At 37.2% G+C, this 15,425-nt stretch overlaps 1 protein-coding gene across 6 annotated transcripts in view; it reads right to left on the reverse strand.

Moving 5' to 3' along the window:
* Positions 1–1,339: 1,339 nt before the first annotated feature.
* The window catches only part of LOC123774590 (max-interacting protein 1), a 739,857-nt gene continuing 725,771 nt past the window's right edge, over positions 1,340–15,425 (reverse strand). For all 6 annotated transcript variants that reach the window (XM_045768985.2, XM_045768983.2, XM_069303894.1 and 3 more), the window contains 2 exons: positions 12,364–12,506; positions 1,340–7,197 (listed from right to left, as the gene is read on the reverse strand). In XM_045768985.2, the coding sequence (XP_045624941.2) occupies positions 12,364–12,506 (143 nt within the window). In that variant the 3' untranslated portion in view covers positions 1,340–7,197. The remainder of the gene's footprint in view (positions 7,198–12,363; positions 12,507–15,425) is intronic.

Here is a 15,425-nt window from a genome sequence, read left to right on the forward strand (position 1 = left end):
CTACTGTACCTACTTTTCCTTAGTCAAAGGTACGCTTGATTATTCCAAGGGTTTGGTTAGCTTTTTTGCCTCCTGCTCCTTCCAGTTGTGCAACTTTCAGTGTGTGGTGGATTTTGACTCCAAGAACCTTTTCTTCATCAATCTGTTGTAATGTTATTACTGTAATTTGGTAGTTGTGATGTGGGTTGGTATGCCCCACATGCAGGGTCTTGCATTTATCAATATTAAAAAGCATTTGCCAGTTCTCTGACCATTTGTGGAGTTCAAGTAGATCTCTTTGTAAGGCTTTAAATATCATTATCATTTCCCACTTTTCAGTCAAACATTACAGTAAAATTATATATATTTGTTTCAAGTCATTGCAAACTTCTAATTCATGGATGATATTGCTAAATAATTAGAAAAAATAACAATAAGGTCACTGGCATAGTATAAAATAAACATTAAGCAAACCTTTGGGTTAAGTTAGCAATCTTGACTTGACTCCAGTAGAATATCAAACCAGAAGGGATAGGCTACCTAAAAGGACCATAAGGCTCATTCCTAAAGGATGGAACACTGTTAATCTGTCTTTCATCTTTGATCATCTTTTCATCTTTACAGTCTCCATGGCGTAGTGGTTAAGACGCTCGCCTGGCATTTTGCGAGCGCTTTGTCCTGGGTTCGTATCCTGGCCAGGGAGGATTTACTGGGCACAAATCTTTAACAGTATCCACTGTTTACTCAACAGTAAAATGGGTACTTGGTTGTAAAAACGATTCTTCGCGGGGTCGTAGACCAGGGAACATAGGATTAAGGACTTGCCAGAAACTACTCGTACTAGTGGCTGTACAAGAATGTAAGAACTCTTGTATATATAAATAAAATAAAATCAGAAGAGGGATTTTACAAGCCACACTCATCTGCCCACAGGGTCATTGAAGCATGTAATTCCTCAAAGGCCCCCAAAGAAAATACAGTATAGGATTAATGGACGACAGTAGATAAGACATAAGACTACTACCACTGCCTCTGATCAGGAGAGGGGATTACAGAGAAATGTGAATTACGGGTGCCAGCTGGAATTTTCACAACATGCAAGAATCGGTAGATAATAAACTAGTCCTTAAATCTCCCTTGTTTTATATCTTGCTGTTGTCTTTTATGGTAAAATAGATCTACAAATTCTGGTACTGAAGTTTTGAAAATTAGATTATACTCGGTGAATATATTGGAGTAAAAATCAGCACACATTGAAAAATGCCTTTGATACTAGTGTGTTGTAAAAATTTTATAGCTATTGGAGTAGAATACAGTACTGTATTTAGTTTTAACTCTATTAAGGGTAATAATAAGTATATTTACACAAATTATTTTTATTTTAGATTCAAGAAAATCATGTAGAACAGAAACAACAGTTACCAGAAATATGTACATTAATGGTATTTGCGACACATAGCGGGTTCGACTTGAGAAGGGGCTGATCTATTGGCAGAAGAGGGAAGGGGGCCAGTAATTGAGTCTAATTCCATCAGTGTGTCTAAGAACCCAGGACTGTCGAGTTTTGATTGGTCGGAAGTAATTGGAGAATAAGAATATTAATCAGTAATAATAAGTCATGTGGAGGGATCTTATTTTGTATAGGCTGGAAGGCTGCCGGATCACAAGACGAATTATTAGCAATTACACAAACCGTCATATGAAGTGATTTATAGATTGTATAAACACCCACTAATCTGTTCAATACACTTTGTTTTTAACTAAATGGACTGAGGACCACTGCAAAAGTTGAATAAAACAACTCTTGCAAGTTTTGAATCCCCTGAGTAGCATTAACTTTCAGTAGTGTTGGCAGTCAGCAAAAGGCGCCAAGGACGGCTTTTTAGGGTGTGGACAACAAACAGACTACATGGCAGCCTGAGGCCACTGGGCAGCCTTGCCTTTGTATCGCTGTGATGAATTTCTTGGAGAGATGAAATTGTAGACCCAAAGAGTGTAAGTTATATATTTAATGTATGAACAGTATTAGCTTTCTTCATTACAAAGTCAAAGGCAAAAGAACTTTGCTTTGTAGACTTTAAAATCCATAAATTTCTAAGCGCCTCTACCTAATACCCTAGTAGGAAGTCTCCCGTTTTCACCTTCCAGCCGATCCCTCACACACAGGGCGAGTCTGCTCATCACAGCTTGCCATAGTTAAGCTTTCCCTCTCATAAATCAACACAAACACATTCACTGTTCAAAACTTATTTACATCTTGTAAGCAATGATCATAACACATAGGACCAAGGCAATCTATTTGTAAAATTATTCATATGAAATATTTTACATTTGGTCGGTTATCTTACAATCTACACTGCTTATTATCCATTTATTGAATTGGAATTATGAACATATGAATGTGCATTAAATTCTCGAGCAGTACTTGGGTCTGTTTCTCATGGAAACAGTAGGTTTTGGACACAGGAGCATGGCCCATCCTACTAGAATACACCACTTGCTCAATGGACCTATACCAGCCTCCAACTTCAGTTTTAAGTAGTGTATGTAACAAGCACAAAGGGATTAGTTGTTAATGGATTGTTTTTGTAGCATTTTCTAACTTTGATGCAGAGGTTTTTGACAAGTTTGAGGCAGGGTGAATGAAATGTTAAGACACAGATGAGTTTTTGCAATGAGTGTTTCTATGGATGACTGAAGCACATCAGACAATCCAACACATAGGATAAAATCAAATACAGTCAAATGAATGAGGTTTGGGCACTTCTACCTACAGCCATAATAGGAAATGGGGTGAAGATAGTATGATTCAAGTATGTTCTGTTTGGGGATTTTCCAATTTCACACATTCTGGATTGCATTCCAGTTTTCCCAGCTCCTACATGGCTCGTGAAGAATAATGGAAAGGGAAAGACACATTGACACAATATGAACAAATTTTTTTCTTTTTTGTACATTTTTTTGTGAGCACCCACCCCATTGTTCCACTGAGGATAAAGGTGTACACACATCACCACCCACCTACTGCCATCACCATCACCATGGTGTTTATACTCATTAACATTCAGATTATCAATTGTTCACAACAAAATAGATTTAATTGTTTACCGACACTCTACGAAAGATCCTGTGTATCCTGACTAAGTCAGAAGTTTCACTTTATTGTAATGCAGGCAGTAAATAGGAGTGGTGATGACAGATGGTGGGCCTCTTGGGCACTACGGCCCCGGCTGCACTTGTCAGTGTGCTCGGGTGGGCACCAGTGACACAATACACATCAGCAGCTGTCCCAGAACATTGTATTATCCTTGCTAGTTTGAATCTGGGTTTTGCACTGCTGTGAATGTCTCTTGATAAAACAGTGGACACTTCACATGCAGGTACTTACTGTATTGCTGTGTATTCTGTCCAGGCATCTCACGAGATCAAACTAAAGTATTAAGAGGGAAGAACCTCGGTGTCGCAAGGGACTCTGCTCTCCCCCCACCAAAATCATACCCACTACCAATTTGGATAGCTTCATTCCATATTTTGGTGAAACCTTTTCTTAAGCCTGCCCGTTTAAATTTCTTTAGACACAGAAATTGGTTTGTAAGATTGTAGGTTGGAGCTAAATAAATGCATGGTAAAATCTGGAAGCTGAGACAAATGAGCCATACTCACAGTCACCAACATTGTATAGAGCTTTTACCTACAATTACAAAGTGGGATTAAACTTCAAACTGAGGTGGACGAACCATCAAGCCAGCACAAAATGTGTGGGTAGATATGTTAAGTTGGGTGAGGCAAGAAAAATTTGGTGCACTGAGGCAACTTTCCTGGATAGCAGAGTCTAAGGTACAAGTGATGCCAGGTTTACAGGTACATCGCACTTCCATGCTTCTTGGCTATGCAATTTTACATTTAAACAGTTAATATCGAAAGTTAGACATATGATAAAAATTTTCCTACATCGGTTTTAATTATGAATGACTGTAACCTGCAAACTGGCAGCACTAGTTTACAGCTGGTTGGTAGCGACTGACTACAGTAACATTCAAGGCCCTGTGGGTAATGGGTCATGATGACTTATGCTAACAGTTTACCCACACATAACTTGTAATATATTCATCACTATGGAAATATTATTCTTGATTTAAAACCAAATCATGGCAAATGCATGACAAGGAGAAGTTTTGTCATTATTATTCATCTTATAGAAGCCTCACTTTGTAAAAATTACAACAACAATGATGTAGAGAAGTACAGTACATTATTCTCACAGCTTAGTTATACCCAAGCTATAGTTCACAGGTAAATTATCTAGAAATGTGGCGCAGATTGCTATCCATTGAAGAAAATTCCTGAGGGTGCACAGGATACTGTTGCTTTGCCAGTGGTACTCCATTGCAAGTTTGTCTAACAATGTTCAGCTTATCAGTAACAGTTATTGCACATTTAAGCTTATCAAGAGGATGGTCTGTGGAAAGACAAGCCAGAACTCTTCAATGCTGGTGATTTTTGGGTGGTGCAAGGTTTCTTCACAGAAGATGGTGCATTACTCGGTTATGAAATTTAGCCAATTCATTGCTGAGTAGGAAAATTTGTCTGTTAGAAATTGGTTAAGGCTTGTAATTGTTTATCCTAACACATTAAGGAGCAGATGTTCACAGCTAACCATAACACTTTGAAGCTAAGGGAGCACTAATGAACATACTAATTATCACAAACAAGTGTTTAAAACAAGTGCAGGCCTTAGTTAAATGCTAAAATTAAACAAAATTGACTTGAAATACACATTAATTTATATTATCTCCTAAGAACTTATCACGGCACCACCCAACACCCCTTGGGACGGCTTGCAGCCACAACATTTACAAGCAGTACCTCATGTACACTTTGATCAATGAGCATGTGGTCAACTGCCATACATGCACATAGTGGCTCGTGTAAATGGACGAGTGCACCGAGGTCTGTGCGTGTCTGCAAATGGGATTCAAGTCTGTAAGAACAAGGTGTCTCTGTTTTCACATTGAGTTAGTGCTTAAATGAGGATGTAAGGAATTGAACTACAATATAATCTATAAACTAAAATGTACTATTAGCTAATCATTTTGATAAATTTAATTTTTTTTAGATAATCTGAAATAACACAATTGTAAATGGAATTGCTGGGGCATTTGGAGCCAAGGCCATTAGATACAATAATTAAAATAAATAAATCTATAAGGACAATGATTGGAAAAAAAAAAACTCCTATGGAATCAGCAAAAATTAAAGCTACCAGGAGTCCAGTGGAAAAGGCTGGTACCCTGTGTCCAGACTCTACACGTTGTACTAGTCAGTATTTACACTGTACAGGAGAGACAGCCCAGGTGTCCCATCAGTGGAGCCTTGTTCATAATGCAAAACCAACTCGTTTATGGAATATCAAACTGCATGGTAAAAGTAGCTAGGCCAGAGCCATCAACAGAGGTGGAGTTAGGGTATTCTTGTTCAGTATTGTCGGTGGAAATCTTTCTTGCATTCTATGGGATGGCAGTTAAAAAGCTGGCAGTAATTATTGCATTCAATGTTCTTGTGTATAAAAAAGTTACTATTTCACTCATTTTCAGAGGTCTATCACAGATTCCACTTCTCCAACAAAGTATGGTATATCTGTTTACACATACATCAATCTGAATCTCACACTTTAACAGTTTTTCTGGCAGTAGAACAAATCCACATTCTTAAAAAAATCCTTTTTTATAGCACCAACTCTTCTCCATCCTTCTGGGGTGAAAGTTTTTCTAGTTGCAAGATTGGAATGCGAGAATGGCAAAGAAAATACCAAAAGGTAACCTGAAACAAACAGCATACTTAGCCCTTGCTTCTCACCAACACATGAGGCTGCATTGATTACATAAAATGAAGAAATTGGGTTGAGAAAGAACACATTAAAGTGTAAATAGAAATCCATAATGTATTTTTTTTTTTAAGGAAATAAGAGCATAGCATAGCATAATTTTGTAGGAAAAGATGCTGATAAATAGTAAAGTAGGAGAAAATTTACAGTGAGAGGGGGAGGGACTCCTGGGCACAGTCTTTTGAGTGGATATCCATCAACACATTCCACATTGGATTTGGGTAGCTAAGATGGACAACTCACTGACTCTGCATCCTTGACCAACTGATTGACTTCACTTGTACATTCTCCAAGGAACAAAGCCAATTAATTTTGAATTTGCAAAATAAGGTTAGTGATAGTTCTAAGCAAAACTGTTTAGTACAGAGTTACAATTTGTCAAAAATGGGTTGCCAGGAGGTAGCAGGGGGTCAGGTCTTGCCGGTCCCATACCTTCCTTATTCTCAACTGTAATGTTATTACAAATCAATGGCCTTGTTTCAACTACCAACCTTGCTATCATTTTATGTACTCGCCTTATCAAAAAATATAAACTATATTATTCTTGCTGTTTGTTCCATTGTTTGGATCGAAGCAACTAAAATTAATAACTATTCAAGCATTACAATTTTCATTTGTTATAATGCAGCAATATCCATCTCTGGGAATCTTTTGAGTGACTAGAACGGATTGTTTTCATTATATTATTCCAACACAAAACACTTATACACAAGTGTAGAAGTAGAAAGTTTCTTGTGTTAGGCTGGATGGAAGAAGAGGTTGGGATTTTGGAAAATGAGAAATGATCTTACATGTGAAAGAGCAATTATACATCCATCTCATAAAAGAAAAATATTGTATTATATCTGCACATCAATCGCTCATCACTGCTTGAACACTTCTCCAGTTGTTCAAATAATTTTAAAAATGTTCTTAAGTTCACATCATTTATTATAATAATGTACTTTGTAGCATTCTCTTTTTGGCATAAATAACAAAAAAATAAAAATCTAAAAATATCGTGGTGGATGTTGGTTTGATGTTCCATAATCTTGTTTAAAATAAGCCCACAAGGGTTCTTAGATATCATGGAGAAGAGGAAGCTTTTATTAATGGTGTCCTGAATTAATATTAAGACTTGTTTTGCTAAAACAAGAACCGAGGGTGCTGATTTGGTCGTTCTATCAGCAAAGACTCTTCAATGTGGATTTAGATTGTTTGAACAGGATTTTTCAGATTTCTTGGTATTAGCCTGCCTGCAGCTCCGCATTCCATGTTATCCAAAACTTGCTTGGCTCAGATCCAACGTTGCCTGGTACCACCACAACTCCTGTCTCCTAGACACTTGCCACCACCTGAAAAGCAATTTAAAATGTATAAACTTTAAATCAAAGTTACAATAATTAAAAACTAAATTAAGTTTTCCTGAAAAACTTAATTCCTCTTATAATGACAAGTTTATAAAAATTTCCTCTGCACTTCACAAAAGTACACTTAAAAATAACTATTGAATGATAACAGGGAAATCCCAAAAGGAATGTTTTTATGGGATGGGCACAGAGTGTAGAGGCAGGTATGAGAAGTTACAATGTGATTGTGAGAGGAAGGACGTTTGGCAGATTTGTAAGTTTGAAAGATTTATAATTTATGACTGAATGAGGGATTTATGAGTTTCAAAAGAGGCATTTCACCTCCCACTATGGAGAAAATCTCCCTCTTTCCCTACCTCCCAAAAACTGCCCATTACATTTAATACACAGAGAAATCACAGTAACAGTGTATCGATGAGAGAAAATCAGTAGGAGCCGTGAGGATGATTCAAACCTATACTCTGGGTACTCCCAAGCAAACACCTTGGACCACTACACCAAGACATGGTAAAAGCATTGCAACCTGGGATTCAACTGAATCCAATAGGGTTCCTGAGGCCTCCACTGAAGCTGGAAATCATGGAGACATTGTGTGAAAAGGTGATTTCTGGCTTCAATGGAAGCCTCAGGAACCCAAGGGGGTTAAATTGAATTCTAGGTTGAAATGCTTTTACCATGTCATGTCTTGGGTGTTTGCTTGGGAGTACCCAGAACATAGGTTCGTATCCTCCTCCCAGTTCCTACTGATTTTCTCAATTGCATTAATGTTATTAGTAAAAAAGAGTATACTGTACTCTTAGGTAGTACCAAATATAGTAGTAGTAGGTGGGTAGGACTGAATTCCTGGAACTCTGTTCATTGTGAGAAGCATGATCAGAAAAGTCAGTCCTTTTTAAAGCAATTCCTGATGGTTGGACATTTCTCATTCGTTTATTTTAATTTTGAAAATAGGATAGAAAGTGAGATGAAGTTAGTGGAGAAAATATTGTTAACCCTTAAACTGCACAACAAGCCATATGACATGTTAAGTAACTTACCCAAAATTGCACATCACGTCATATGACGTGTACTACGCAAGATTTAAATGGCCCGCGGATACACGGGGTTCACCTCACCTTCATCAGGGCTCTTGTAAACAGATGCCATTTAAAAAAAATTGTGGGTAACATTCCCAGGTGTTAGGGCCTCAGTACTGAGTGAGCCACGAAGGCTGGCGCATGTGGCATGTGCTCACAGATACTGCTGTTCAGCTTGTGACCACAGCATCGCCTAAAAATGTCAAAATATATATGTACATGCTATTATTTAGCGATGATAGTATTACAAAAGACCCCTGACTGTGATAAAAATGTCCAGGATTCTTATAATAGCAGGATTGTTGTGATAATTAGCACTGTAGTAGGAGGAGTAATCTTGGTGGGGAGGGAGGTAGCATTGTCTGCTGACTCTGTGTGACCACCTTTTACTGTCTGGACTCACTATACCAACTTAGTGGTTTGCTATGGTGAACAAAACATGCTGATACTTATATATAATATCTGCATATTATATAGTGAATAAAAGCAAAAAACAGTATGGTGGGAAGAGAATGTTGTCGAGTCAGGTGAGGTTAGGGAGGGAGGGTGGGTGGGTGTGGCAGCCAGTGTTGGGCTAGCTGGTGTGTGGTAATTACCTAAGTAATTACCCAAGTGTAGTTACAGGATGAGAGCTACACTCGTGGTGTCCCGTCTTCCCAGCACTCTGTCATATAACGCTCTGAAACTACCGACGGTCTTGGCCTCCACCACCTTCTCACCTAACTTGTTCCAACCATCTACCACTCAGTTTGCGAAAGTGAATTTTCTTATATTTCTTCGGCATCTGTGTTTAGCTAGTTTAAATCTATGACCTCTTGTTCTTAAAGTTCCAGGTCTCGGGAAATCTTCCCTATCGATTTTATCAATTCCTGTTACTATTTTGTATGTAGTGATCATATCACCTCTTTCTTCTGTCTTCTAGTTTTGGCATATTTATTGCCTCTAACCTCTCCTCGTAGCTCTTGCCCTTCAGTTCTGGGAGCCACTTAGTAGCATGTCTGCACCTTTTCCAGTTTGTTGATGTGCTTCTTAAGATATGGGCACCACACAATCGCTGCATATTCTAGCTTTGGCCTAACAAAAGTCGTGAACAATTTTAGTATTGGCCTGGTCGTCGGCCTGGTCGACGACCGGGCCGCGGGGACGCTAAGCCCCGGAAGCACCTCAAGGTAACCTCAAGGTAACCCCTAGATCTCTTTCTTTATCAGAATGCTTTAAAGATTTCTCACATAATTTATACGTTGTGTGGGGTCTATGTTCTCCTATTCCACAATGCCATGTTATGGAATGTGGAATAGGAGAACATAGACCCCACACAAATGAGCACTGAACCTGGTGGTCACTCCTTGCTGCTATTTGAGTCAGCATCCAAACTTAGTGGTTCCTTATGGTGAACACAAATGTAGATACTTATATATAACGTGTATATATAGTGTAATGACAGCAATAGGAGTGTTGGGAGAAGCCATTTTGGTGAGGGAGGTGGCAACATCTGCATGACTTGTCATGCTGTGTAAGGGTTTCCACTATGCTCTTTGTGCACTATACCAGCTTAAATGAACAGCTATGGTGAACAGAACCTGTAGATACTTATATATAACGTCTGTATATAGCGAATAAAAGCAAAAATAGTATGATGTGAGGCGAGTGAGGAGTTTTTGAGGGAGGGAGTGGTGTCGAGTGCCTGGCTGGCAGATGTGGCCACTCCTTGCTTTTTGACTCGCATTATCAACTTAGTGGTTCATTATGGTGAACAAAATATGCAGATACTTATATACAACCTGTGTATAGAGTGTAATAACTGACAAAGTATTTGTTCACTGGTTTATGAACATAACTGAATCAATAATATGCACACCATAATTTTGAGTACAACGATGATTTACACATTTTATTATATAAATATATCACTATTGAATAATATTACAGTAAAAAAACGAAGAAAAAATCAGACATTGAAATAATTAGGTAATTATATCTTTGTGGCAACCCCCCCGCCTGACAGCTTCAGCGAAGCAGAACTTTCCTGACTCTTGCTGAGTCAGCGCCTCTTTTTTGCCAGACTTCCGTGACTTATTGCGGCCAAAATATGCCACTTACGATTTTATTATTTTTCCCGTGATCAGGGAACACAAATTAACAGGTTAAGAAGATTTTTTTTTTTTATGCGCCTGTGGGCAACAGGCGCAAATGACAAATTTGACAAAGGCCAAATAGCCCTTAGCAACACAAAGGTTAAGAGATTTGTGAAACAGAAACCCTTCATCAACAAGGCTTGTTTTCCATCCCACCATTTAAGGACTTTTTATAAAGTTGTATATGAATATCCCCCTTCAGTGCCACCATGTAGAGGCTCTTCTTTTTTGGGAAAAAGACCTGCTCAAGCTGAGATCAGGGCTCGGTGAGCAACCCATTCTCTCGAGCATTCACAGTGTCACTAAACTGATGTACTAAATTGCCCTTACCAAACCATGGACCCACAATTAGAAAACAGGACATCATATCAATTTTGCAAGCCGCTGTGATTTTTAATATCGACTTTTGCCCTTAGGGGATTACTAAAAAAAGCAATGTACTATTTGTGAGGACGTGTTGCAATGGCAGCCATTTTGAAATGCTAAACTTCTTGAAGGGAAACTGAAGCATTTAACTTTTTTTTTTTTTTTTTTTTTTTTTTTATACTGTATTTTGTATTATTATACTAGTAATTGTATTGAAAATAATTTTACTAAACGAATAATGATTTCTGGTGTCATTAATTGCATATTTCATTTCAAATTAAATACAGTACAGTATTTCACTTAGGACCAACTCTGTTCTTCATTTAAAAGTTGTTCGATAGGAGCAGCGGTCAGAAAAGCTAACCAAACTCTCAGAATCATAAAGCGTACCTTTGACTTCAAGGAAAAGAAGGTAGTGATTCAACTGTATAAATTTCTGGTGCACCCCCATTTGGATTACCGTACCCAAGCATGGAGACCTCACTTTCAGAAGGACATAGTGCTCTGGAGGAAATGCAAATTGGGCAACAAAAGTAATTCCAGAGCTAAGTCATCTCTCGCATTAGGAACTGTTGAGGGCCACAGGTCTAATAACACTGCAAACCAGGTATGACATAGCAGATTTCATTGAAACTTTTAAAATACTGAACAAGTTGGAGGAAGTTGATACGGACAATTTCTTCAAAAGGTCAGCTATGATACAAACTAGGAGCAACGGTTTCAAGCTCAACAAACCTCAATTTAATACCGAGAACAGGAGATGCTTTTTCACCCACAAGGTTATAAACCCCATGGAACTGCCTATTCACCGAAGCCACAAATGCCAAAACTCTAGTTAGGTTTCAAAATCCACCTACAGAGGATCGAGGCAAATGGAGAAGGGGGAGACCTTTGACAAGCTGCTAGCTTCCTGTCCTTGTCAAGGCCACTAGTGTTAATGGCCCCCTCAGGTAAATTAGGAAAATATACTGTACCATACATAATATTAATATTTAAAACAGAAACAATGAGATATCAACCAAATGACCTTCCTGAAAAATATATTATGGATTTTCAAACCATATTTTAATAATATCACCATCAAATTAAAAACAAAAATGCAGTTATAACCTGAAGGGTAGAATTGCCAATTTAATGTTTCATTATAATTATAGGTAAGTTAACCATGGACAAAAAAATAACTGAAGAACAGTGGGATCAAGATGTTTTTATTTCCTTCTTGGAAAACACTTAATCAGGAACTACACAAGTTGGATGATATCGCTAAGTTCTCATTTATTTAAAAATAGCTTTGTTTCCTAAATAAGGAGAAAAGTGTTTAGTTTCATTTCAGCTTTGTTTTTTAATTATATAATTATTGTCAGAAAATTTGACTAGGCATTGTTTCTAAAATATCTGGTTGTTGTGCAGTGCCTTGAAAAATAAAGCTAAAAAATTAGAATTGAGACAGGATAAGTTTTGCTTGCAAAACAATGCAACAAGTATTATAAAATACTTAAATTTAAGATTAAAAGCACTCGTCTTGCAGAAATACTGAAAATCTAAAGCTTATTACAGGAGAGAGAGTTAGGTACCTAGAGGGTATCTGAATGGGGCTCGGTGATGGTGAGGCGGCGGGTGGAGATGGTGACTCCCCCGTCACTAGCCGAAGACTGGATGGAGGAGTGGTCGTCAGTGTCGCTCTGGTTGCTCGCATAACCCAGTATGTCTACCTCATCTGAAATGTAAAAGAGCAATGAAAATGCAGTTTTGTACACATTTAAATGCCTTTGACAGTCTTTAGTAATGTGATGTAAATTAATCCTGTTAAATTGGCTTGGGAATTAATGACGTTATCAACTTGAAGATTACGATTTGTTCCCCTAAGAAATATGAAGTCTTGATCTTCACACTAACATAATGTTCAACATGTCAAAATTGGCATGTTGCAAAGAATTTACAGTATTTAGTACCCTTGAAATGTGAAAGCCAACTCTCAGCACCAACCATGCTGGGGCTGTAATGCTCTTCAGCAATAACTGACTGCATTCAAGAATTTTTTTAAATATGAGAATGGCAGAATAAAATATTAGTTAATATCGGAATAAATATTGAAATGCATAATGGGTTTTAATATGGACTAATAACTTCTTTTCCTTGGAACCTCTGGTTTCTAATCTCTGAAGATTTTTCAATGGTCCACATTTTTTTTATTCATGGTTGATTTGTAGAAAATATGAGAATGAAGGAACTTCCTGTAAAATACAGTATCCATAAATTAGTAGATCTGTTAAGCTTCAAAATATGCCAACATTCACTAAGAAATATGTCAAATAACAAGTAAAGAAATACGGCTCATCAGTCTCTTGGTCCAAGGTAGTCTGTCACAATCTGTCACAAAATGTATCTGTTCACAATCTGGTTTCAAAATAATCAATTCTTTTGTAAACATCGGTTACAAAAGATCTCTCTTAAAAGATAAAACAGTGGCAGTTAAAAATTTTGTCTTTGCGAAACATCATTATTCACCTATTATTTAATCTTATTTTACAATACCCAGATCATGTGAACAGAATCTTCTAGACCTTCGTATTATATACATACAGTACTGTAACCTACTTTCCACAATGGTACAGTAATTTTAGCCATTTTTTTTCTTTCATCACTTATACAGTCAACACAATTATATATGGTATCTTGTATGTATTTTTAATACATAGCTTTATTACAGTGCACGTATACAGTATTTGTCTAGTCATTTTTATCAACTCCAGGCACACAGTGGACATCTATCTCAACCTTGCCATTCAATATACATATAATAATGAACAAATTTCTTATTTTCATAACATTCCTCCATTCATTGCAGCATAACACTCTATTACCGTCTTATTCCACCCATACTCTCAATCTAGTAATTCATACTCCATTCTCCTCATTATTCATGCTTGAAGTTCTGTATAGCAATAAACCTAGCACATCATGTATACTTCTTCCTTACAAACTTGCACAACTTAAATCTTCCTCCGTTCTTCACCTATTGCTTTAACATTACAAACACGAGCCTAGCTAGAGCCGAGGCTACCTTATCCTTTCGCAGGAAAGAATTTTGGATAATGGGTCCCCAGTTCCAGCCCCTTTACCACTATGGATACATGGTTATTTGCAGCACACAATGTTGGGTATTGTGGTCTCTGCGTTCCAACACCAATTCTGATGCCAAGGCACACACAGAAATAACCAACTCACTTTTTAAGAAATGTACTAACAGCCACAGTTTGAAAAATGCAAGCTACATATTTCAATCAAAATTCCTAAGAGCAAATTTAGGCAAAAACTTCAAACAATCGAAGCAAAAGATAATGCTAAAGTTAACATTGAGATGTATAAGTAAATAGGGAATAATTAAAGGTCAAATTACATAAGTGTGTTTATTGGGACGTTCTTAAACAAAATATTTGTTTTAGAACTAGTAAATTTACATACGAGAAACTCAACTAGTGTTAAAGTAAGTGAAACGTGGCGAGTCAGTGCCGTAGACTACGGTGAGTAAGCTCGAACACTGAATGATGGGGGGGCATTCAGTGATGTAGTGCGGGAGATCATGCCGTAGTTCCTGCTAATGCCCAGTTATTAGACCTTTCAGACCAGTTGGCATGAGGTACCTGGAGCTTTGCAATTACTTTATTCACTCTCGTATTCTTGAAGATATCCTCACAGTATACCCAAAATTTGCCAGTGCAGGCTATTAAACACATGGCTCTGTATGACTAACCATCCTGCGAGATGGGGACTTGTATTACCACTGCTACCTTCAATCTTGTGGTGTTGATATTCTCAAAATGCACCCAGAGTCTGCCAGTGCCGACCGCTTATCACATGCCTCTGTATGACTAACCATCCTGTGTGATGGGGATTTTTTAGCATCACCTAGTTAGCTTCTTTTTGACACACTGTACTCCACTTCATATAGTCTAGGGTAGCTGCACTAATGCAGATGTACCTAATATGTTAATAAAAAAAAATGAATAATGAGTAAAGTATTATGATGACAGGTGGAGTGTGGTGGTAATTATCTGTGATGCTATATGTCATGAATGACATAATGAATGGGCTAGTTTATTTATTTATTTATTATATATATATATATATAATATATATATATATATATATATATATATATATATATATATATATATATATATATATATATATATATATATATATAAAACATTCATTTACTATAACCTTTTTTTCTCATGACTGATGGCCCCCCCCTCCCTCTTGAAAACGGGTTAATGATTAAACCATTACAAAATGCGCATAATTAAATTTATATCAACATTTCTAACTTCGGAACTGCACTTCAATAGTATCGTCACTAGTTCTATGGGTAATAATGTTTCATATACATTATTAGTTTAAAATTCCATCAACATACAAATAAACTTTTCAGAAGACATAAATTATCGCAAAAGTATTGTTACTACGACAATACTGAGAGAAACAAGAGGAGGCAAGAGAGATGTACACAGTGTGTGTGTATGTGTTCACCAATTTGTGCCTGCAGGACTGAACTATTAGCTCTTGGACCCGACCTTTCTAACCGATCTACTTTTTTTCTCCATGTCTACTACATATATATTTCTCTAACACA

The sequence above is a fragment of the Procambarus clarkii genome, chromosome 51, assembly GCF_040958095.1.
Source record: "Procambarus clarkii isolate CNS0578487 chromosome 51, FALCON_Pclarkii_2.0, whole genome shotgun sequence".
Taxonomy (NCBI): domain Eukaryota; kingdom Metazoa; phylum Arthropoda; class Malacostraca; order Decapoda; family Cambaridae; genus Procambarus; species Procambarus clarkii.